A 25,640-nucleotide genomic window follows, 5' to 3' on the forward strand; every position below is an offset into this window, starting at 1 on the left:
GAGGTGGAGGGGTTTTGTGGAAGTTTGAGGATAGCGGGGAAATTAGGACTGGAGACCCAAATGGCTCAGGGCCAGGATGAAGTCAGGAGAGGCGCTAAATCTTTTTTCCTCCTGTCCTTGGGCATCCTCGTTGGTCCGCCTGAGTCCTAAGAGGGCACAGCATGGTTCACTCAGGTAGTCCCCGACGCCTTCAGATCATGAGCAGGACGAATCCCCGCCCCTGTTTCTTTTGCCTGGGGAAAGGACACGCGGGCTCCTTTCGCTTTCTCAGCCCACCTGTCTTTTGGAGTTCAGACGTGCACCTCCAGCAGCGGGGTCCGGGATGGGGCCTCCACCGGCCGGCCGGGCACTTAGTTCCCAGACCTCAGCACCAGCCGAGCCTGGGTCTTAGCCCCGCCTCTCCGGGCGCGGGGCGGGGCCTGGGGCGCGGGGCGGGGCCTGGGGCGCGGGGCGGGGCCTGGGAGCGAAGCGGGCGGTGGCGACCAAGCGGAGGAGAAAGAACATGGCGGGCGTGGCGGGACCCCGCATGGGCCAGGGGGCAGCGGGCGGAGATGGAGACGATTCGCTCTACCCGATCGCGGTATTAATCGACGAGCTGCGCAATGAGGATGTGCAGGTACTGGAGTCGGGCCGGGGAGCGGAGGCGGGCTCGGCCGGGCGCGTGGTAGGGAAGGGGGAAGGCCCGCCCCGGGGCAGGGGAGGCCCGGGGATTAAAAGCTGGGACTCGGAGCAGAAACTTGACAGGGAGGAGGGGAGAGATCCGTGAGGGATTCTGGTGGCTCGACCCGACGGGCCGGGAACCTCTCCAGCACCCCTCGTCCCGGCCCGCTGAGGCTTTGGCCCGGCGGTCGCACCGGGTCCGGGGCGGTTGTGGGGGAACCGGCTTCCGTCCTGGGCCCTCCTTCCGGGTCGGGCGGTGGGAACGCCGCGTCCAGCCTTGGGCGGGTCGTCCCTGTAGCTGAGCGAGCGGGAGGAGGGCGGAGCGGAACCGCGAGGGCCTGGAGCGGGCTGCAAGGATGCCAAGGCGCCCAGTGAAGTGCAGGTGAATGACTGCCTTCCGCTGGGCTTGTGGGGTAGAAATTAGGTTGGATGGCTAACTAACCTAGAGGAGGCGGTGTATCACCTCTGATGGAACTTTTCTTTGAAAAGGCAGGGGTTGTACTCAACCGTTTCACCTGCTTCACCACTGCCAAAGTTCTCTCTTTTTAAAATTGTCTCACTTTTCTGAATATTGTATTTTCTTTCATTTCTTTAATGGGCCCGTCAACGTGTTTCTCCTAAGAAATCTTCCTTTAGCTAATGAAGACGTGTTCCACTGTTCTTGAGGTTCCTCATAGAATAAAATCTAAATTAAAGGTTTTCTTCATTCTTACCTGTATGTTATTATCTCACCTGTTTGCAACTGCTGTCCTTTTTTTATTAAATTTTTTAAAAATGATTCACATTTAAAAAAAAATTATTTTATTTATTTTTTGCTGTGTTGGGTCTTCATTGCTGCCCACGGGCTTCATTGCGGGCTTCTCATGTTGCGGAGCACGGGCTCTAGGCATGGGGACTTCAGTAGTTGTGGCTCGAGGGCTCTAGAGTGCAGGCTCAGTAGTTGTGGCGCACGGGCCTAGTTGTTCCGCGGCATGTGGGATCTTCCCTGACCAGGGCTCGAACCTGTGTCCCCTACATTGGCAGGCAGATTCTTAACCACTGCGCCATCAGGGAAGCATGCAACTACTGTCTTTTGGTCTAAATCACAACTGTTTCTTGACTTCGTTCTTTCTACTTTTTTAAAGCTCCGTCTCAATAGTATTAAGAAATTATCAACAATTGCTCTAGCACTTGGAGTAGAAAGGACGCGAACTGAACTGCTGCCTTTCCTTACAGGTATGTGACTCTTGGAGGAAAGACATGGGCATTTCTGTTTTCCAGTGGCTTTCAAAACTTTGGCTATTTTTTTTCGAATTTGTTACCCACAGTATTAGTAAGTACTAAACTGAGCCTGCTGTTTCCCATGAAGAAACAGGACAGCATATACGGTAATTTTGTGGCCAGACATATTCAGACCTTAACTATTTAGCTAATAGGAAAGTAATTGATATGGATTATGAATTTCTAACTCATTCTGTAAAACAGATCCACAAAGACTCTTGATTGAGAAGGAGGAAAAGGCTGTTAGGACTGTGACAGACCATCTAGTTACATATTGAGTCTATTCCTAGTTTTGTGTGAGTGTCCAGCTCTGGGCCAGATATCCTTGTTGATGAGTACTGGGTTGTTGTCATTTCCAGATACAATTTATGATGAAGATGAGGTACTGTTAGCTCTTGCTGAGCAGCTGGGAAATTTCACTGGCCTGGTGGGAGGTCCTGACTTTGCCCACTGTTTGTTGGTGAGTATATTCTGCCTACTCTCCTTCTACAACTTTTGCAGTATAAATGATACCCTGTTTGGTGATAGGCACACTGCAGCATTTTTTATACAGATCTTTTTATGGATAGTCACAGTGTTAGCTACTGAGAGGACAAATAACTAGGCCCTTTGGACTCAATTAACCCTTTCTTATTTTTTCTGACTATGAATTAAAGAACTTCTCCCTCTTTTTTGCCTCTGTAGATTTGTTAATTTAGAGGTCAGGAGAAAAAGGATTTGATGGTTTTTGTTCATGGCTTTTTCCCCCTTACAGTGGAAATCTTAATGCTCATCTAGCAATGTTATGGCTTTGGGAATGTTTATTAGTTTTGTCTTTAATTGTAACTTTTGCTTCTGACTTACTTTGCGAATTTGATGAATTCAGTTTAATTTAGTTGACATTTATTGAGAACCTATTATATCAGGCACTGAAGTTACAATGTTAATGTTAGAGAAGAGCATTATGAATGGAATGAGGCCTCTGTCCTTATGTGTCAACAAATAATTACTGTGCGGTGTTAGATGGAAAATTTTGAAGCACATAAAAGGCATTCAAGTAATAGAGAAGGGCAAGTGATTAACCCAGGGTGATCAGGGAAGATCTGTTGGGAGAGAATGTCTGAACTAGGTTTTGAAGGATGACTAGGAATTTGCCAGTTAGACAAGATAGGGCTGAATGCTTCCGGGCTTAAATATTGTCTGTATTATGTTGCTGACTCTTGTGACTTCTGTCTTTACCTCTTACCTTTCCATGGAACTCCAGTTATAGATATATGTAGAAAGATAGATATAAATATCTGTGTTTGTCTTTCTCTATATATCTGCCTGTGATTTTTCTACTTGGATGTCAAACAGGCATTTCAAATTTAATATCTAAAACAGCATCAATTTTCTCCCCCAAATATGCCTCCTAATTAGTTGCCCCATTGCAGTTAATGGCATCACCGTCTACCCAGTTGCACAAACCAAAACCTAGAAGACATTCTTGAATTCGCTTTCCCTCATTTCCCACATCTAACCCATTAGTAACTCCTATAGATTCTATATATATTCCAAATCAGTTCACTCTCCTTCATCCCTACTACCACCTAGCTCTTCATTCCTCTAATCTTTCTAGACGACATGATCTTTCCTCTAGATTACTGCAGTAACTTTCTAACTAGTTGCCTTCCACTCATGCCTCCCGCCCCACCACTACAGTTCACTCTTCACCCAGTGGGTGGATCACTCACTACCTGCCACGACTCTTAGAAAATCCCAAATTTCTACCTTAGCTTGTACCTTAGTTTACAAAACTTGCCCCTATGAGCTTATCTCATGTGTTCCCTCGTAATAACCTCATTCCATTCACGATGGTCTTCTTTCTGTTCTTTGAATAAACCAGGTTTATTGCCTTAAGACTTTTGCCCTAGGTATTCCCTATAATAAAATGTTTCTTTTTTGAGCTTCCTGGGGCTGTCTCTTTGTCATTCACATATCAACTTTAATGCATCTCAGAGACCTTCGCTGACCACTCAACCTGAAATTGCTTCCCCACTCACCCCTTATCACATTATCCTATTCTTTTTTTTTTTTAGCCGCACCGCTTGGCTTGTGGGATCTTAGTTCCCCGACCAGGGATTGAACCTGGGCCCCTGGCAGTGAAAGCATGGAGTCCTAACCATTGGGCGGCCAGGGAATTCCCCTTATTCTAGTTCTTTACAGAACACTCAACACCATCTAGTTGGTTTCGTGACTAGTTGTTATCTTCCTCCATTAGAATGTAAACTATATTCAATATCCTGTGATAAACCATAATGGAAAAGACTGTATGTATATGTATAACTGAATCACTTTGCTGAAATTAACACAACATTGTACATCAACTGTACATGAATAAAATAAATTAAAAAAAATAAAATCAAAAGACCCAAAAAAGAAAAAAAAAGAATGTGAACTCCACTAGAGCAAGGAAATTGTGGCCTTGTTTCTTCCGTATCCTCAGTGCTAGAATATAGCAATAATTATCATTTTAAAAGAAAGAGTTTAAGAGCCTTGGAAGCATGGAACCGGTTGGACTGCAGGAGTATACAGTGTTGGTGCTAGAGTTGGAAGAAGTGGTGGTCCGGGGGCATAGGAAAAGAGCATGGAGAGATAGGCAGAGTTCACATCAAGAGACAGGAGCTCGCCTTATCCTGTAGTAGTGATAGAGATTATCCAGTGATACTGCATGAGAGGAGGTCAGAGATGGCAGTGGACAGATCATGAAAGGCCTTTACAAGTCAGAAAGCAATATCTTTTCAAAGGGCTTCTGAAATGCCTCTTAGAAAAGCTGAGTACTTTCTACCTCTGTGTATCAAATAATTTTTGAAATGTATTATTGGATAGACACACGTCTCTCCTTTGACTCACAATTGTGTTTCATTCTCCTGGTCAGTTCTACATGTGGGTTTTGTCTTTAACATTTGCACCTCATGGTATATGCTGCATTTGCCTGGACTGAGTGTAAACCCAGAAAGGCAGAGGTTCAGAGAACCCGCCCTCTGTCACTTTTTTACTGGGCTGTGTTATAGTCACTCACTGATCCTAGTCCAGACCAGCCCCTTTGGTCTCTTCTGTTTCTAAAGCTGCAGGCAAGGTTTGCTACCACCTCTGCACTCTTCACTTAATTGTTCTTTTGGAAGCTCCCACTGTGTGTGGCTCATGGGAAGATTCTGGATGTATTCTGAAAAAACGATTTTGTTCTCAGCCATTTATAGGTTGGTGTGGAGACAGTGGACACAGGTAGCGTCCACCTCCAGGAATGGTAGAATAATAACCCAAAGGCCGTGGACTCAGTGTCCTGATGAGATGTCCTCATGTAATTATGGTGCCCAGCGTTGGTCATGTTTTTGCACTTACTCGAGGAAGTGTACATTATCCTGTCTGAATTTGGCTACAAAGCTTTTATTTATTTATTTTTTTTGGCTGCACCGTGCGGCTTGTGGGATCTTAGTTCCCCAACCAGGGATCAAACCCACGCCCCCTGCAGTAGAAGCACGGAGTTTTAACCACTGGACCGCCAGGGAAGTCCTGCTACATAGCTTTTAAATCTAGTGATTCAGCTCGCAATAATATTAATATTGTGTCAAGTCTCTTCCACTGTGTCATTTGTAGACACCATCTGGGAATTGCCATCTGGGACGTGAGATCTTGGCTGTCCTACAGAAGTCGTGTCTTCAGGTTGGACACACCATATGTTATCACCATGTGAACTGAAAGTAACCATTTGGTGTGATGTAGCTAACATTCTGGTTACATGTACCACCTCCCTTCAGTCACTTTAAAAGGTGATAATCTGTATCTAACCTGATTGAGTAAGTTTTCTCTCTGGTTTTCCATTTCGGTCTATTTAGCCTCCTCTGGAAAGTCTGGCGACCGTGGAAGAGACTGTGGTTCGAGACAAGGCTGTGGAGTCCCTGAGGCAGATCTCCCAGGAGCACACTGCTGTGGCTCTGGAGGCTCACTTTGTCCCTCTGGTGAAACGCCTAGCGAGTGGGGATTGGTTTACCTCTCGCACATCTGCATGTGGTTTGTTCAGCGTTTGCTATCCCAGAGCTTCAAATGCTGTCAAAGCAGAAATCAGACAGTAAGATATGGTATTTTTTAGTTATTTGGGGTTATTGGGAGTTCACAGCTGACAAGTTACACAGTACCCTGTTACCAGTGAGTGACTGGTATCAGGGTAGTCGGATTAATGACACCACTTTTTATTGTCCAGTTGAATATACCCGTGGGTTTTCCCTTGTTACTTCTATGAGTAGAAGTCTGATCCCTGATGGTTGTAAGAGAAAACCTCTAAAATTTCTGTGTGCGTTGGGGGATGCTTAATCAATGGCATTTGACAGGAAATACCTTCATCATTTTATTTGCTGCAGGCACTTCCGTTCCTTGTGCTCAGATGACACACCAATGGTACGACGTGCTGCTGCTTCCAAATTGGGTGAATTTGCAAAAGTTTTGGAATTAGACAGTGTGAAAAGTGAAATTGTTCCATTGTTCACTAATCTAGCTTCCGATGAACAGGTAGGTTAACTCTTGGTAATTAAAGTACACAGATATGCTCCTCTTAAAATTTTAAGAATTTCTTTGGGTGTTTTGGTTCTCGTGTTAGGATCCTTTTTGCAGAATTAATACTTAATTCTGGCCTGGATAAAGTTTAATATGACCCATCTCAGTGTCCTTATAATTCTTTCTTAGCCAGACCACAGTTTTCTTTTACATTAGCAGCTGTTAAAAGGAAGGGGGTGTCAAAGAGGAAATGGGAGCCATAATTAGAAAGGAAGACCAAAGCTGCATGAAAGGGTAACATACCTTTGGGCACTGCAGGCTGGATTGTCATGGGAGAGTAATGTTTCCTGGAATTTTTGGCTTTCAGATAAACAAGCATAGCATGTATTGGGAAAGCTGTTTGACCCTCTGCATCCTCTATGTGAGTGTATAGGATGACTTCACTTGATAGCAGTTATAAATCCAAGGATCTGGATCTCATTGTTGTAGAAATAACAATAATAATACACTAGTAAGCACCTAAATAAATCTTTCTCAGCCTGTTTTAAGTGGTTTACATATGGGAAGTAATTCAGTCCTCACGACAGCCCCATTAGGTAGATACCCCACTTTACATAATTGGAAACAGGCACAGGAAATTGAAGTGACTTGCTCAAGGTTGCATGGTTAGCAGTGTTGGACTGGGATTTGAGTCTAGGCAGTTTAGCTCCAGAGTTCATGGCCTTCACTGCTAAGCTGCACTGCCTCTCTGTATGGTGCTTTGGAGGATCAGCCCCCAGAGTTCCTGGACTCCAGAAGAAGAGCCCTTCAGGTTTTACCTAGTTGCTGCCCTAGAATCACTTTATGTGTACAGGATCACGAGCAGCAGATACATACCCATGAGTCTTATTTTCAGCTTCTAGATCTAAAGATGGTAAATGTTTTGAAATAATTTTTTAAATTTATTAAAATAATATATAGAAAACAGCACAAAGTGAATATGCATCTTAATGAATCATTACAAGTTAATGTCATCTTGTGACTTTCATCCATGAAAGGAGATAGAACTTCGACAGCCACTACCCTGGAAGCCCAGCATGGGCTCCCTCCCAAACACAACCCCGCTCCCCAGTTCCCACTCCTCACTCTCCACCCCCTTAAGACTAACACTTCATCTTGACTTTCGTGGTAACCACCTCCTTACTTCTCTTTGCATTTTTATTACTCATACAGTATAGTTTAAAACAGCAGTATCTAACAGAAATACAATGTAAGCCGCTGTTACTTTTAAGTTTTGTAGTAGCCACGTTTTAAAAAGTAAAAAACAGGTGAAGTTGATTTTAATAATATATTTTAACCCAATATATCCAAAATAACTATCCTTTAAACATGTGGCACTAGTTACATTTCAGGCACACAGAAGTAGGTAGTGAGTGGGTAGTGGTTGTCGCATTGGACAGTACAGGTTTAGAATCCTCATTGGAGATCTCGTTGATTACATTTCCAGTGGTATAATTTAACATTTTCTTTTGTCCTGCAAAATTGGTAGTTGAATCTAGAGTGGAGATTTGTGAAAGGGGCAGATAGTAAATATTTTAGGCTTTGTGGACCAGACAGTCTCTGTTGTCACTACAAAGCTCTGCTGTTGTATGTAGCACTCTATAATATGTAAACTAATGGGCATGGTGCCGTTCCAGTAAAATTTTATTTACAGAAACTTGCTGCTTTTCAGATTTGGCCAGCACTTGGCCCAGCTCTGATCTAAAGGCTTAAGGAGAGTTAGGTTTGATATTTTGGGGGCAATAAGATCACTTCGTAGGTGGAGGTTACTTTTCATCAAGAGATATGTCTAGTTGTGGTATTAGCAGCAATGGATGCTCAAAAAAATATTGTGCTTAGTTGTAAAATACATGTGTGTATATTCACTCTGACTACTGATAGAATTGCTGCTCCTGCCTTAGTCATTCATTGAGAAAGTATTTATCAAGCACCTTCTACATATCAGGCACTGTTCTAGTGCTGGTTTACAGTGTTAAACAGGGTGTACAGGGACCATGCTGTCATGGAGCTTACAATTTAATGAAGGAAAACAGATAATAAACAAACGAAACATTGGGGATAAATACTATGAAGAAAATAGAGTCGGGTGACACAGTGGTGGGGAGTGATTGTAGGGCATCCTCTAGACTGGTTAGTCAGAGAAGGACTGTGAAGAGGTGGCATAAACTGAGACATGAAAGAAAAATGCCAGCCATGCCCTTTCCTAGGGTGTCAGAGCTCCAGGAAAAGAGAATTCCAGGAAGAGAGGACACTTAGTGTAAAGGCCCTGAGGTTAGAACATAGTGGGCGAAAGGGACTCTGATCAGAGATGAGTTTGGAGAAGATAAGCAGGGGCCAGATTGTGGGGGACCTTTAAACCACAAGGGTGTAGAGTTTGGATTTTCTTTTCTAGGTGGAATGAGAATACACCGAGATTTTAAGCAGCGGTGTGATTTGATGTAATCTACATTTTTAAAAGATCATTCTGGCTTCCGGGTGGAAACTAAATTGTAAGGTGGGGTTGAGAGTAGAAACAGCAAGACAAGTTAGGAGACTTTTGTAATAATCCAGGCAGGAGACAGTGGTGAACTAGGGTGGTATAGTGAAGATGGAGAGAAACTGGAGATAGTTTTGGAGGTAGTCAGTAGAGCTATGATTGAATTGGATGAAGGGAAGAGGAATCAAGATCTCTTTGATTTTTGGCTTGAGCAACTGGGTGGATGCTGGTGTCACTGCTGAGTGGAGAAGATTCTGGGAGGAGTAGCAGGTACAGGGAAGAAAATCAGGAGTTCTGGAAGAGAAGCAGTTGATTAATTGAACAAATATTGATGGGTATATATTTCCATAGATGATGGTAATCCCTTGATTCATCATAATTTTTGGAATCTGAAAATAGCTGTATAACTACTACCAAGAACCTAATTCTGCCTTTTTTAGCCTGTTCCTTTAGATAGAGTAGTGAGTGTCTTGGGCGTAGGGTAAGTTATTGTTGATCTGTAAACGTGTAGTGTCTCGGAAAGTTGGAGTTGCTGTTATCCCTTGTGTGTTTGCACATGCCTAGATATACGCATACAGGAATGTTACATATATAAAATATTTATATATGTATATATACACACACATACTCTTAAAATTTTTGTCTTGTTTCTTCTGGGTGCTCAGATGTTTCTGTATTTTCAGTTCCTACTAATATATTTATGATTCCCAAATCTATAGTCTCAATTCCCTATTTTTCATTGATTTGTCTAATTATATACTTCCACTTGTGCAAAGGTCATATAGGTACTACGTTGATACTTGGTGGTTTACATTTGGGAAGCTGAGTTCATTAATCCCATACCTAATTTTTTCTGCTGGGTTTTTTATGCTTGGCTACCTCAAAGTTATTCTGTCCTTGATCATCAACATTTAAATTGAATGTTTTTTTAAATTACTTTTAAAATTTGTTTTTCTATGTATTTTTTTCCAAGTCATTATCTCATGCCTAAACTCCTATTACTGCCATCCTACAATGAGTATTTTGAAAACTGAGCTTCCTAAGTCATTCCCTTACTCTTATCCCCCATTCTCTTTCTCTGTTCTGATCTGTTGTAAACAACTTGTACAAGCATTGTTTTCATTTTTATCCCTCAACTTCTTATAGTGAGGATTTAGAGACATCATTAAAATGTTTTCTTTTTTCACTTAATCTTCACATTTTATTTTCATTTTCCTTAATAAAAATCCTGCACTCTAACTAACGTCATTACTTTGCTGTTCGCTCAGAGAACAGTCATTTCTGCCTTTATGGCTTTGACATGCCTGCCATTCCAGGCAAAGGGAGCAGCTATTTCAAGACATAAAGACATGAGTTGCATATAGTGTGGTTGGTTTTTTTTTTTTTTTTTGGTTTTTTTTAAATTAAATGATACCCACGGCAATACCACACACCACACACTGCCGCGTGGCTCTCAGTAAATATTATCTGACTAACGGAAAGGAATTTTGTTCATTAGGATTCAGTGCGCCTCCTAGCTGTGGAAGCTTGTGTCAATATTGCTCAGTTACTTTCTGAGGATGACCTTGAGGCTTTGGTGATGCCTACACTTGGACAAGCAGCAGAAGATAAATCTTGGCGAGTTCGCTATATGGTAGCTGACAAATTTTCAGAGGTAAAATGGTTGCACTGACATTTTTTGAGTACTAAAGATAAAAACCAGAAACCCACAGATTTGCTGTTGTACCAAAAATTTCTGAATTGGAAGTGCTCATGGCAAAAACATATAGATCTTCCTGGACTCAGGATGGGGTTATGTCCCGATAAACCCATTGCAAGTTGAAAGTGCATTTAATACCTGCTGGACATCATAACTTAGCCTCACCTACTTCATATGTGCTCAGAACACTTACATTAGCCTACAGTTAGGCAGAATCATCTAACACAAAACCTATTTTATAATAAAGTGTTGAATATCTCATGTAATTTATTCAATGCTGTACTAAAAGTGAAAAACAGAATGGTTTTACGTGTATCGGTTGTTTCCCCTCATGATTGCATGACTGACCGGGAGCTGGGGCTTCCTCTCTCTGCCCAGCATCACGGGAGGATTGTACTGCATATCGCTAGCCTGGGAAAAGATCAAGATTCAAAATCTGCAGTTTGGTTTCTACTGAACGTGTATTGCTTTCACACCATCCTAAAGTTGAAAAATCTTAGGTCAAACGATCATAAGTTGGGGACTGTCTGTACTTGAAGATTGCGCTGTTTTGTGTGTTCATGTTACTTATTTTGTTTAGAATACATTAAAACCTTTACAAATTCTTTTATAGCTCCAGAAAGCTGTGGGTCCCAAAATCACCCTAAATGACCTCATCCCCGCCTTTCAGAACCTACTCAAAGACTGTGAAGCTGAAGTCCGAGCAGCTGCTGCCCATAAAGTAAAAGGTTAAGACATCAGTTTATGTTGTAGTTTATGTCATTCACTTTGGTGCATTTTTTATGTCAGTGAATTTTGTATTTTTTTTGTTCTAGATTATGTTTTCAAGTAAATAGAGATGATTTTAATGTGTTGAAATGTTACATTGTCTCATAAAGCTACTCCCTTTATATTTAAAATCAAACAGCTGTGTTACCCTGTTTCTGTTTTTAGGAAAAAAAAAGAAAAAAGGCATTTCCAGGTTGGATTGGTGTGGTACACAGTGGCATATAGATTGACCAAAAAGTGCATTTAAAATAAGCCAGGTTTCCTCCTTGGAGCTTACTTGCTTAAACATATGATTTGATTTAACTTGAAACTGTTGATAAACCCGGTTAAATTTCTTCATTTGGTTCCTTGTAATTAAGCATTTTTTTTTTTTCTATTTATCTCTTTTAGAACTTTGTGAGAACTTGCCCATGGAAGGTAGAGAGACCATAATTATGAATCAGATTCTGCCCTATATAAAGGTAAACCTAACTTTAGTTTATTTTTTGTTTCACTTTGCCCTATATGAAGGTAAACCTTACCTCAGTTTTTGTTTGTATCAACATTCCCTTAAAGCTCTTTGAGTTTAAACGTGGACCAGGGATGAATGGGACAGATATGTTAACATGTGACATTGTTATTTATTACTTATTAGTGCTTTATAAGTGTAAAGTGCTCTTTGGTGCATAGGTTTATATTATTTGACAGATGGTCTGAGGAAACTTTATCAACTAATCAATACTGAAATAGTGCTGACTTTTAAAATTCCTTGTGAAATGGTATGGAAGTTTCTATTGTCTTGCAAAAAAAAGAAAGGCTTTTAATTTTGATTTTGTTTTAGGAATTAGTATCTGATACAAATCAACATGTCAAGTCGGCTCTAGCTTCTGTAATTATGGGATTGTCTACGATTTTGGGCAAAGGGAATACCATTGAACATCTTCTACCTCTTTTTTTAGCTCAGTTAAAGGATGAGGTAAGTCTGGCTATAAATTTTGTTATCCTTTGATAGTCAGTGATTTGGTTTGGTTTTTGTTTGGGGTCTCACTGAGATAGAACCCAACAAAGTAACTTATTTTAAACCATTGACAATGTTTGGGCATGGGGTTATAAGTTCCCCAGAAAATGGGCTATTTGATACAGACTTAAAAATGTCTTTCCATCTTCTCTGCCTATTTCCTGCTTATATTTGCTGCTTTTTTTTCTCTTTAAACTTAATGGATCTTTGTTTGATAAGTTTCTTTCATTTAAATATAAATATAATAATATCAAAATTATAACATTAGCTAATATTTATTAACACCATGTGCCAGGCATGATCATAAATGCTTTGCATGTATTATTATTACATGTAATTCTCACAACAGTCTTATGAGGGTGGGTCTTATTATTATTCCCATTTTACAGATGAAGAAGGTGAAGCACAGAGGTAAAATAACTTACCCAGGGTCTCAGCAGTGGTAGATCTGGGATTTGAATGCATGTAATTTGATTTCATAGCCTGTGCCCTTTACCTTTCTATAGATTTTTCATTGAAAGTTCTGGTTAAGATCAGTTAAATTATGTGCTTTGAATTATTTGTGTACTCAGTGTTAAGTATTTCTTCCAAGACAATACTTTTTTCACCTGAGTCAGTACTTTCTTATTTTAAATTTTATTTACTCATTGTGTTGGTAGGAGAATATTGGGCAGAGAACTTGATCTTTACATGTGGTCTCTTGGGGCTTGTGTACTTACAGTGTCCTGAAGTTCGTTTGAACATCATCTCCAATTTGGATTGTGTAAATGAAGTGATTGGAATCCGGCAGCTCTCTCAATCACTCCTTCCTGCCATAGTGGAGCTGGCTGAAGATGCCAAATGGAGGGTCCGGCTGGCCATCATTGAGTATATGCCACTGCTGGCAGGCCAGCTGGTGAGTATGGGTGCTCTGTGAACTGAAGGATAGCATCCGATAGTGGAGCAGATTTACCATGGCAAGTAGGAGGCCCAAGTAGCTCCTGTGGTTATGTTCATTTAGACTCATGAAAGTATGGTCTCTCTTAGTTGCCTGTAGAGTGGTTTGCATTTTCATCAGTGCATTAACTTCTGTTTTTTTTAAACTTTATGTATCCTTTTTTTTAAAATTTAAATTAATTTATTTATTATTTTTGGCTGCATTGGGTCTTTGTTGCTGTGCGCGGGATTTCTCTAGTTGCGGCGAGCGAGGGCTACCCTTCGTTGCGATGCGTGGGTTTCTTATGGCAGTGGCTTCTCTTGTTGTAGAGCACAGGCTCTAGGTGCGTGGCCTTCAGTAGTTGTGGCATGTGGGCTCAGTAGTTGTGGCTCGCGGGCTCTAGAGTGCAGGCTCAGTAGTTGTGGCCCGCGGGCTTAGCTGCTCTGCGGCATGTGGGATCTTCCCCAACCAGGGCTGGAACCCATGTCCCCTGCATTGGCAGGTGGATTCCCAACCACTGCGCCACCAGAGAAGCCCTGCATTAACTTCTAATAAAAAGGTATTATAGAAACACATTTCACCTCCCCACTATCTGAAAGCAAAGCCATAGAAGAATATAATTAATTTCTTGGTTTATGTCACATAGATTTTGTGCTACTAAATGTCTCTGTGATTTAAGGAATATTTATCTCAGAAGAAAGGGAAGTATGGTTTTGAGATAAATAAGTTTTGACTTTTGCTCAGGGAGGCTTCCCTGTTTGCCTGTATTCTGTGCAAAATGTCTCTGGTTAACCACTTTTACTACATTCTGGTTAAAGGGAGTTGAGGACTCTCCATACAAAAAAGGAGTGTTGAAGTTTGTAATGCTAGTATTTTGGCCAAAGTCTACATTATCACATTACTGTTTGAGATTCATGGATAGCTGTACTGATCTCAAATTAATTAAAATTTCAGTGCTGGGTTTTATAGCCACATCCTTCCCTTTCTTTTTTAGTAGATAGCCTCGTCAGTTCTAAATTTTTTTTATTTTTTTTTTTTTTATTTTTTTTTTTTTTTTAATTTTTTTTTTTGTCAGTTCTAAATTTGATGTGCCCTCACCATGTTGGTTGCACTTACTATAGTATATTATAACCGTCTGTTAAAATCTAGTTGAGGAGATAGACAACTGATCTCTTTTAGGGCAGGGACTGTGTTCAGTGTTTTATTTCCAGTGCTTACCATAGTGCAGTGCCTGGCATTAATCAGGCACTTAACATTTGTTGATTGTTAAGAAAATGAATACCTGAAAATTTTTTGAGAAAGCTCGTAATATGTCAGTTTATAGCCAACATTAATACAGTTTGTTTCCCCTCTTTCAACCCCACTTCTGTTCCTTTCATATCATAGCATATGGGATTTATTTTTTCTTTTCTTGGATCACTGAATTTGTATTGTTATTTTGGTATACTTAGTTTATGAAATGTGTCTGTGCGTGTGTGTGACGTCATATGTTTTATCAAATTTGAAGTGTCCCATTCTTCAAAATGGATGCCAAAGATTATCAGTGTACAGGTTTCCCCCACTGTTTGAAAGTAGAGCATTCCTAAGAAAGCTTTTGTAAGCTGAAATGGCACAAAGCGAAGAAGCAATTACCATAGCACATCTTGCTAACAGATACAGGAAGTAAATCAAGATAAAGCACAGATGCTCACAGGCACAGTTCAAAGCAATGGCGGCCTGATGCTGAGATGCTGAGTGTAGTTCTAGGGGAAGGAGCTTGGCGGGGCCACTCTTGCTGCTGTGGTGCACGCTGCCTGTCGAAGGGCTCGTTGTCTCGCTGCAAGACAAATGCTGAATGCTGTTTTCACCTTTTTTTGTTAAAAAAATCCCCTTCAGATTTCTTTTGGTTAGTGAAGACACGTATTGTTTTACAGCTCTTTTGTAAAAGTGAAGTGATATAAAGTGAACTTTCAAAAAGTGGAGGATACCTATATAGCTGATGGGGTCAGGCAAAGTCATCCTGTCAGTTTTTTTCCCTCTTCCATTCCCGAGCACTGAGAGTCATCATCTCTTATTCCCTGGTGACTGTCATGAATCACCTCTCCGGAGTCGAAAGCAGCAGTGCTTAACTGGTTTGCTAAAGATTGAAATAACTGTCCAGAAGGGAGGGTGAATTTTAGTACCATTTCTTGAACCTCTGTCCCTCCCAGACCTGGGAAGCCTGCAAAGGTCGGTAGCTCTCCAGAGGAGTACGGAAACAGGCACCTGGTGACTTTGCCTCATGCTTGTCTAGCAGAGGTGACATGCATCAGTCAGAAGTGGTTTGTTATACAACTTCAACTTCTTGTTATTATTATATATTTTATCCTTAAAAAAAAATCCGTAAAGACTTTTATTTCAGGTAGTCAATTTATAAAATTCTTTCAAGACTTTATATATGGCCTGGCTTATGGACCATGGTGAGTGAAAGTAAGGCTAAACCACAAGAATCAGGAAATAAAAGTTAATTAAGACTCAAGAAAAATCCATGATCTGAAATGAAAAATAAGTCTTTGAGAGCAGACATGGTAATAATCTAAGGGTGTGCTAAAATAAAGCCTGTTCATAATCTAGTATTATGAAGCCATTTTTTTTTTTTTTTTTTTTTGCGGTAGGCGGGCCTCTCACTGTTGTGGCCTCTCCCGCTGCAGAGCACAGCCTCCGGACGCGCAGGCTCAGTGGCCATGGCTCATGAGCCCAGCCGCTCCGCGGCATGTGGGATCTTCCCGGGCCAGGGCACGATCCCGTGTCCCCTGCATCGGCAGGCAGACTCTCAACCACTGCGCCACCGGGGAAGCCCATGAAGCCATTTTATCATATATTCAAAGCACTTTAATTACATTTCTTTATTGAAAATACATAATCACTGGTCAGAAACTTCTTAGGATCCAAAGAAGCTAAAGACTGTGAACACGTAGACCTCAAGAGCAGGGTGCTGGGAAAGCACAGTTCACAGCGGTCGCCCACATGATGTGACGTCCCACGGTGCTGGGTCCGTGCAAATCAGCTCGAGGAGCTTGTCTGCAGCCTGTGCTGGTGCGGCCACCGTTGTGGGGGAGAGCAGTGGTGGAGAGAAGTAGGATGGTTCCACTGTGACTGTGCTGGGACCCCTTCACTGTACTCCTGTGCCTGCTTTATTCCCTCTCTGCTTTCTCCCATGGATCCCAGAGTACTCTCTTTAGCTGGAGATAAGTCTGTCTCTTGATGTCAGGTTCTTTATCCTTAAGGATTTATTATGATATTAACCAAAAGGGGGAAAATTTGAGAATTATTAATATTACTGACTGGTATTTTCCTGGTAATTCATTTTTACAAATAATCTAGAGATTGTTTGGCAGCCTCTGCATGCTGCAGTGTTGCATCTGGCTCCAGGCCACTCTCTTCTCTCCCACTCAGCAGGGCCTGGGCCGACTCACTTCTTCTGCTCTTCTTTATGACTTCTCTCCAATAAAAATAGGTTTACAGTTTGTAAATCAAATCTCATGGTATTCTTTTTCTGGCTGGTCCATGAATTCAGCTTATTTGGAAATAAGTCGTTTTTTTTAGCTTTCAGGTCACACTGGTGTAATATAAATAGTACATCTTGATTTCTAAACTTTGGAGACGTTTGTTAATGGAATCTTCTGTATCCATAGGGTGTGGAATTCTTTGATGAGAAGCTGAATTCTTTATGTATGGCCTGGCTTGTGGACCATGGTAAGTAAATAAGTTAATGGAAGGCCCATGTTTTTGCATATATCCCATTTTGTTCATATATTTTCTTTTTAGAAAGGAATCCTAATCTGACCATATTTTGTTTTACCAGTACAGGGATGAAGACAGGCTTTCATTAAAATCCAGTTAGCTTTTTCTGAGCACAAGTTTGACATTTCAGTTTTCTACCAGTTTTTTTCTATCTTAAATTTTATTTTCTTCATTGAAAAATCGGTTTGCCCTTTTTTTCATTCTATTACATTATTTTCAGGCTGTCTCTTTTATACAGATATTCATTCCTTTCTTATCTCAAGGTCTTCTACCCGGCCATGCCATCTTTGTGTCTTCAGCCGCTGTAGACTGGGTTGGACAGGGATTGGAATCAGAAGAAAGGGGGAAGAAATGGCTACTTGTCTTCTTTGAGGTGACATAGAGAAGGAGGTATACAATGGTGCAATAAAGGTGTCTAGGAGTGGAAGACGTCAGCTGTGACCTAGGATAGAGAGATCCCAGATTTCTGGTTGCGTGAAAGGCATGCTTAACTTCCCATACCCTGGCTGCTGCTGCCATGATACTAAGAGAGGGAGAGCTGAGAACTCAGGGCAGGGTCAGATAGGACAGCATTTAGAAAATAGATTTTTTTAGTATTTTACCTTTTCTTTGCATTTATAGCATAATTCAACAGTCACAGAATCTTTTTCCTCTAGTGCCACATACTGTGTTACAAATAAAAGCTGGAACTGCTGCTTATCAAAATATACAAGGCAGTTCATGTTTTATATAAAGCCACTTCATGTTAACTTGTTAGCAGTTGACTTTTTGACAAGGTCTCAGGTCTGGGTATCTCCTCTTGTCTGCTGGGCGGAAGTGGGTAGGAGGGGTTCCCTCTGTACCAGTGAGGTCCAGTACCAGCCCCATGTCCAGACCTGGCAGCTTCGGTGTGGTCTGAGATCTGTTCAGATGAGGGCCCTGAGGACTTACAGTGTCCTGTGAGCTTTGGTTCAATATTTTGGTGGATAAGATGGGTATCCTGCTTCAGTTCCACAGCTTCTTATATATACTTTATGTACTGAACATATCTCTGTGGGTGCTTATGGGTGACTCTTTGGGAGGAGTGGGGATGTTGTGTCTGCTTGTACATGTAGGTGGTTTTGCTGAGGGCATAGTTGGATCATATGGGAGATCATATGGTTAAGGAGGTGAAGAGGAGGGGTGTGAAAAAAATGCATATCTCATAAAGGCGTGTATATGTAGATAATTTCATTGTTTTCAAACTAGATTGTGAAGATTTTATTTCTATTTTTCTTGTCCTCCAAAGTTACCTTTTTATGGCTTAATTTTTATTCTTCTTAAATGAAACTGAGGTTTGGCAAATCATAGGAAAGGCAGTCTTCTCTTTTTAGAAATAAAGTGTTTATGTTATTTCTGATAAATATTTAATGTTAGTGAGTCCCAGAAGATCAGTCCATACTTTCTTGGAAAGTTAGTGTTATAGATTTATTTTGAGGAACTTTTAAAATCCTCCTGTTCCATGAAGAATTGAATTCCTGACACCTTTTCCATGTAGGATTGTTCTGTCGATGCAGGTTAATTAATACTTCCTTTTTCTCTGATTTTTTTTTTCCAATTTGGGAGCAACAGAGACCCTTGTGTCTTTTTCTGCAGTAGCATACTTAAGTGGGCATTGCAAATTTGAACCAATGAAATTCTTTGAACCAATGAAATGTCAGCTCTGAAATTGTTCTATACTTAATCACATGGGGTTTTGTTTTCACATTTTAGATAACTGCCGTGTAGTGATCAATGATCAATTAAATTTTTGGAAACTTTTTTCTGCTTATTAAACTACTAAAAGGATATTGTGAAAAATCCAGAGAACTATAAGGAAGAAAGCATCACTCACTTCTCTTCCCACGGTTGAGTGGATAGTATTGACGAGAGGGAGGAATTTAGAAGGGGAATTTATTTTTTATAGGAGGAAGGGAAAAGTACCAAAGTTAGTGAGCATATAGAGTGTGTTAGAAATTCAGAGGAACATTGCAAGTCAGCCAGACCTTGAGGGGAGAGGGAAGAAGAGGGAGGGAGAGAGACAAAACAAGCAGAGAGGAGAGGCAGAACCGTGGAATGGTTTGCATTCTTTTAACAGCAAAATTGAGAGAAGCCAAGAACATAGTAGGCATCTGGCCAAGTAGAGTTGAATGCAGTTAAGGTCTGGGTCAAGGCCGAGCGCTCTGTCTCTGGTTACTCTGGCAGTGAGATCCCTTCCCTGTGGTAATGGCATTAGGATGAGAAAAATCTCAGGCAAATGAAAAAAACAATGAGAGAAGAAGACACAGATGGGAAGAAGTTGGTTGAGGGGCGGGGGTGGGGGGGATGGTGTGCCCAAGACAAAGAATGTGAGTGTGAAGGGAGGGAATGTGTGTTAGGAGTAAAACAGTTCACTTGAGCTGCTCCTTAGCGAGTGCTTCTAGATATTCCTGGCAGGTTGCTGCTCCCACAGGCTTTGGTCAGGTTGCATGTTGGTAATAAATTATATAGTTCCTTGGCTAAGCTGTCTTGCCTGTTCTCATCAGTGGCGTTACCTAAAAGGATCTATGGGCTGGGAAGAGCTGGGTATTTCCTGTCCGAAAGCCTTGTAGAAATTGTCCAGGATCAGAGCTGTGGCTTGGATAGCTGTTAAGCCACAGCTGTCACCCAGGAGGGTTGGGCCCATCTGGAGAGAGAAGTAGAATAAGGAGTCAGTACCCACCACTCTAGATTTGTTATCCAAGCCCAAATTTTGAGTCGTATCGGACACGTAAAGTGAAGCATTGCCACACCGGTCTTTGTTGAGTGCTGTATGTAGCAACTAGTTGTTGAGAAGATCGTAGCTCAGGCCTTTATTATCTAGATTTATGACATCTTTGCTGAATGACCTCGTAGGGAATTATGAGGTTAAAGCAGGCACATATATCCATAGAAGACATTTGACATGTTGTCTCAACAAACATTTTTAAGGGAAAATAAAGCAAGTCAGTCTTAAGTTTTTATTTGCTGTTGCATAGATGACAACAGAGGCCTCTAAATAGCCTCTCTGTCATTCTCTCAGCTGTTCTTGCTGCTGCTGGAATAATCTTGCTGAAATACCACATTGGCCGTAGGGTCACAACTTTGCTTTAAAAACCCATCATTGGTTTTCTTACAAAGTCTAAATTTAGCTTTCATGATGCTCTGTGTTCTGGCTCTACCCTAACTGTTCAACCTTACAGTCTCCCAGATTTCAGTTTTTTCCTTTGTGCCCTGGGTAAATTTTTTTGGCCTTTCCAGGAATTCCTCCCCTCTTCTCTCCATTTACACAAATCCTCCCTAATCTATAAGGCCCAGCGCAAGGCCTCTCTTTCCCGCAGCCTTCCCAGATCTCCCTGTTCTCTGTCCTCTAAACTCCTGCAGCCCTCAGGGTCTTTAGTGTACAATTTCATGCTTCATTATAATCAGTCTTAGATCACATGACTTCTTGGAATGCATTAGCTTTCATTTTTCTGCTAAAGTGTGTGATCTTTGAGGGCAGTATCTTATGCATTCTTTCTGTAACACATAGCACATAGTTGGCACTCATATTTGCTAATTAATTAATGATGTGTATAATGAGCTCCTTACCTCCCTTTTCCTTGGACATTCTATACATTTTGAAACTGTAATAAGACCAAATCAGCATACTAGGAGTCATGGCTGAGCATGCTTGCCACTGCAGTCTGACTAAATTGGAGTGTTTACAGAGTTTTGTTTTTGGTCCACCTTTGATGATGATGTAAGTAGAAGTAAACTAGGTTGTGCTCACGCTGTGAGCAGCCACAACGTGACCTTCACCCCTTCTGCAGTGTACGCCATCCGTGAAGCTGCCACCAACGGCCTCGTGAAACTAGTGCAGAAGTTTGGTAAAGAGTGGGCCCAAAATACCATCGTTCCCAAAGTGTTAGTAATGGCAAATGATCCTAATTACCTGCACAGAATGACCACTCTATTCTGCATTAATGTAAGTATTACATAGCTGTTACTGCTAAGCTCAGATGTTCAGCCAGTTGTTCAGTACTCTATTATGAATTCTGAATATGTTGCCTTCTATTTGGACTATATTTCTTATACTGATTAATTTGGACAGTTAGGAGATGAGAGAAAAATGTCAATTTTTCAGTTTGTGTTAAAATCTGTAGTCAAGTCAGTTGTGAATTCTGGTCTAATTCTGGGATTCTTTGCTACCTTGCATCCTTCATTCACATGCTCACACTAGAAACATTTTCCTGTTGGCCAGTTACTTTCTTATTAGATATTGTCTCTTTAGATTTGGGGATATTTAGAAAAATAAAAGTGTTTTTAATGTGCTGTCTTATTTCTTTTTCTAGGCGCTGTCTGAAGCCTGTGGTCAGGAAATAACCACCAAGCAGATGCTGCCTGTTGTATTGAACATGGCAGGAGACCAAGTAGCAAATGTCCGATTCAATGTGGCCAAATCGCTGCAGAAAATTGGACCAATTCTAGATACCGAGTAAGATTTTAGTATTATTCTTTTTTTTAAATACTTTAAAATTTTCACCCCATATAGGCAGAAATAGCTAAAATTAAATTCGGTGATTTTCACTTCACCTAAAATGTGGGATTGGTTAAAGAAAATAATAGAGTAATTTAACAACCAGTTTTGAGTGTGTGTACTCTGACTTTAATACTTAAGCTGTGTACGTATGTGGATAATTGTTCGAAGGTAATTCTACAGAGAACCTGAGAAATTATTTAATACTTGTGAAGTTTATATTATAGGTGTTTTAAGATTTTTTTAAAATTTTAAACTTTAAAAATTACCATAGAGCAAATATATATATACACACACACCATAAAGCATTTCTCTGGCTCAGAAGACTGCCTCTCACAGATGATACCATTGCATTTTAGTGCTTTGCAGGAGGAAGTTAAGCCGGTGCTACAGAAGCTAGGCCAAGATGAAGACGTGGATGTCAAGTACTTTGCACAGGAAGCTATAAGTGGTATGTCTGTTTTCTGCCTTCCAGCTTTTGCTTCGGCTAATGGGGTATGAGTGGTGTTAAGTGGGCCAGGCGATGAGCATCTGGACCTGGGAGGTGGTAAGCTCCCGGAATGCTCGTCTTCTCTTTGGGTAGAAGCTTCTTGGCCCACCACTGAGCTGGCCATTTTCCCAATTCCTAGGGCTGGGTAGGGATATGATTCTTACTGGTAAGAACAGTTTTTTGTTTGGATTTTAATTAGTTTTTAAAGTTTAACTTTTGATTAGCCTGACAGTAAAGAAACTGACCACAGTGAGAAGCTCATACATAGTTTTATGCTTTGGGGTCATTTTTCTTGTGCTTAACGTTCGCATAGATAGTTCATGAACTTTCTGTACCACTAACTTGCTTTTGTTTGGAATTTTCTAGTGCTTGCATTGGCATAACGAAGAATAGGAGGGGAAAGACTTTACTAAATTCTTATCACAGATTTCTAGTCCATGTGCTCTTGAACTGGGTGGAGAGAAAAAATGGAAAACCTTCAAGACCTCATCTGAACAAATGGCAACAACTAAGAAGAAATCAAATTTCAATGACTCGATTCTTTCTAAAGATTGTTTTTTACTTGTCTTCGTTGTTGGGATAATTATATTTTAACTGTTCTTATTGTTTGTTACCAATTCCTGACACTTGCACGGTCATTTCTTGGTTGTCTCCTAATGATTTTTTTAGCACCATCTGATCTCCTGCATCCTCATTGTTTAATCAGGCCCCGGCCACTTATATTCCACCAAGCCTGGACAGGTTTGGACCCAGATGTGGAACAGAGTGATCCTTTTGATGTTTATATGTATCTGTGTGTCTCCATCATTCCAAAGTGAAATATACATGGTTTAGAATAACTTATTTGATAAGCACTCCGCCTGGGAGACACACTGAGGTTTAACTGTAGTGAGAGCCATGTTTTCCTGGGTAGTGATGGTCTGCCTCAGTGTCTCGCCTGAAAGGGGAATGTGGAAGCTCAGGTTCACGTGTGGGTTGTTTTGGTTCTTCTTTGCTCGATTTTGACTGTAATCACGTCATTCAGAAACCCGAAGTGCAGACGCATCTTGCTGCTAGTGTGTCATGTTGAAACCTAACTCACTTTCCACAGCTCCCCACTGTGACTGCGTTCAAAAATACCCTTTCCCGCTGAGAAACTTAAAATCTAGTGCCTCCTAATAAGCAGTGGTTCTACTGTTTGACTGTAAGATTGCAGTTGTGTTTCTAATGAGTAAAGGAACCGCTGGTATAATCCCCTGTGAGGATTCCCTGCTCTTTACGTGGTTCTCCTTCCGGCTGTGTGAACATTTGGTCCTTGCTACATGGTACAGTAGCAGCTTTCGAAACTGAAGTTTCATTACTAATTTTTTGGTATAGGTGATGCTGGAATCTTATCATTTGAAATGTTTGTTTTTCTACTTTTACAGTAAAACCTCATTAGTTCCTCCTGGAATTGAAGATAATGAGTTAAGCTGAAGGGTTTGCTGAAGCAAATTAATAGTATGTGAGGAAGCCTGTTGGGTCTGAACTACGCAAACAATTTTAACGCTCCTTAAAAAGCACCCTTTTACCACTTGATATGCTAGTTACGAATCACTCTTTTCAATTATATTAAAATACCTTCCGTGAGGATCTTTGTGAGGGCACACCTTTATTTAGATGCATTCAATTTACTCTTTATCTCTGATATATATACATATGTATTTAATGGATAATTTAAATATTTTTTCTTTAAAATTTATGAACATTTTTCACCTGATCAAACTCAACTTGTCTCTAATGCATTTTTAATTAATGAGGTTTTATTGTAGCTTATTTTTCTCTCAGTGCATCTCGCTATGTAGTTTGCTTGTTTCCGTTTTGGTTTTCAGACTGTTTTCTTTCATTCAGTCTCTTAAACCCAGTGAGCCCTGTTCTGTTTTGTGAAGGTCCAAAGACTCCTAGAAAACTTTGTACATTAAACCATTTCATAAAACCAAGTTTGACCAAACACTTTCAAGTTTGTCTTACCTTGGAAAAACAGAACTTTTAAAATCAGAATTACCTGCCTGCATTTAAAACTGCCAAGCTAGTTTATTTATAGTATGTTTCTATTTTATTACTTTTGGGCTAAGGATTAAATACTTTCCTAGGCAATAATCTCTTCTACATTCTCATTTTAACATCTTAAACTATTATGCTGTAAACAATTTTAGTTTCATGGTTCTTTTTTTTTTATTATTATCTGCAGGTTTTGTTTGTCTTCATTGAATTTCATATTTGAGAGGCTGTTGTCTTGATTGAAACAAATTTGCACAACCATTGCTTTCCTCTGGTTGGAAATGCCATTGGTTTTGGGATAGACTTTTAAATGGCCTAGTGGACCCCCTGGGGAGCTCTGTGCATTGACCTCTACCATAAAACTGTGGTAAAGGTAGCCAGCAAGCCCTTGCTTTCTCAGGCTGGGTCAGGGAGCTCAGCAGGGCGCTATCTTTTTGGGTGACCCCAAAGGGACTTCATTGTTTCTTTCTGACTTAAACAATAGGGAATCCCTTTTGTTACTCCTCAGAAGAATTGTTCTTTGGCTCATAGCTTTGTCATTTTCTCCATGGATTAGTTTTCTTGTCTCGATTTCACTGGAATGTAAGCTCCGGGAGCTCTGCAAGGGCTGGGATTTTTGTCTATTTTGTCTTCTGCTGTATCTGTAGCACCAGCACCCAGATCAGTGTCTGGTGTACATAGTAGGTGCTCAATAAAAATATGTTCAGTTAATTTCTAAAACGTGCTCTGGTGTGTTTTGTGTGTTGAACAAGTCATCCAAACTGCTTCTCATTACCCTGTGGACACAATGAAGGAATTTCACTGCTTTTAAGAAACGAGCTTTTTGTGGCCCTTCTCCAGTCCCCGTTCCACTTGGATTGTACAATGCCTGGACTAAGCACTGCCATACTTATCCATCCTAGGCAGTTTACAGCAGTTGTTTGATTGACTAGGAAAGTGAAGCAGAGATATATACAACATATGTCAATGAAAGTCTCATCAGTAGAGGAATTCACCTTGGTGTTTCTTTCTACAATATTTATGGGGTTTAGCCCTCACAGGCTTAAGAGACCGGATCTTGTTTGTCTGCCTGTGCTGCCATGAAGATAGGAACCCGAAGTGCATTCTGTTTCATAAGAAGAAACAGGTTAATATATGGTTTCTAACGAGACTTTGTTGATATAATAGCCCTCAGCTCACAGAAATATCACAGCTTGGCCACGGTGATCCTAGGCCCTGGGGGTCTTTGCTGGACAGCTTGTCTTGACTCAGCAGAGACAGCAGCCTGACCTTTGAGCTGTCTTATCCAAGCATCCAAGATACTTGCGTGGACCTCCAGGGGAATCAGATGTGTCATTCCTGACCCAATGGTTAGGCTGTGGTAATGCCGGCTTGTTGCAATTTTATTAATCGCTGTGTTGTTATGGAGTTAAAAATCTTTCCTGTAGAAATCACATTGGTCCCATCCCCCTGGGGATGGCAGGGCAGGGTGGCCAAACAAGTCGGGTGCTCGTTTCTTGCCTTTCACTTAAATTCCTCTGACCCTTTTTTTT

General features: G+C 40.9%; 1 protein-coding gene across 4 annotated transcripts in view; it reads left to right on the plus strand.

The window, feature by feature from the left end:
• Positions 1–468: 468 nt before the first annotated feature.
• The window catches only part of PPP2R1B (protein phosphatase 2 scaffold subunit Abeta), a 36,161-nt gene continuing 10,989 nt past the window's right edge, over positions 469–25,640 (plus strand). The window contains exons 1-15 of one of the 4 annotated variants that reach the window (XM_032638914.1): positions 469–616; positions 1,785–1,875; positions 2,280–2,380; positions 5,775–6,007; positions 6,297–6,444; positions 10,443–10,598; positions 11,257–11,371; positions 11,802–11,872; positions 12,232–12,366; positions 13,130–13,303; positions 16,978–17,038; positions 20,893–21,047; positions 21,415–21,557; positions 21,959–22,050; positions 22,456–24,828. In XM_032638914.1, the coding sequence (XP_032494805.1) occupies positions 503–616; positions 1,785–1,875; positions 2,280–2,380; positions 5,775–6,007; positions 6,297–6,444; positions 10,443–10,598; positions 11,257–11,371; positions 11,802–11,872; positions 12,232–12,366; positions 13,130–13,303; positions 16,978–17,038; positions 20,893–21,047; positions 21,415–21,557; positions 21,959–22,050; positions 22,456–22,472 (1,806 nt within the window). In that variant the 5' untranslated portion in view covers positions 469–502 and the 3' untranslated portion in view covers positions 22,473–24,828. Of the gene's footprint in view, positions 617–1,784; positions 1,876–2,279; positions 2,381–5,774; positions 6,008–6,296; positions 6,445–10,442; positions 10,599–11,256; positions 11,372–11,801; positions 11,873–12,231; positions 12,367–13,129; positions 13,304–16,977; positions 17,039–20,892; positions 21,048–21,414; positions 21,558–21,958; positions 22,051–22,455; positions 24,829–25,640 lie in introns of those variants that run through there. The other 3 variants (XM_032638915.1, XM_032638917.1, XM_032638916.1) reach the window with 3 other exon arrangements.

The sequence above is a fragment of the Phocoena sinus genome, chromosome 8, assembly GCF_008692025.1.
Source record: "Phocoena sinus isolate mPhoSin1 chromosome 8, mPhoSin1.pri, whole genome shotgun sequence".
In the NCBI taxonomy this organism is placed as follows: domain Eukaryota; kingdom Metazoa; phylum Chordata; class Mammalia; order Artiodactyla; family Phocoenidae; genus Phocoena; species Phocoena sinus.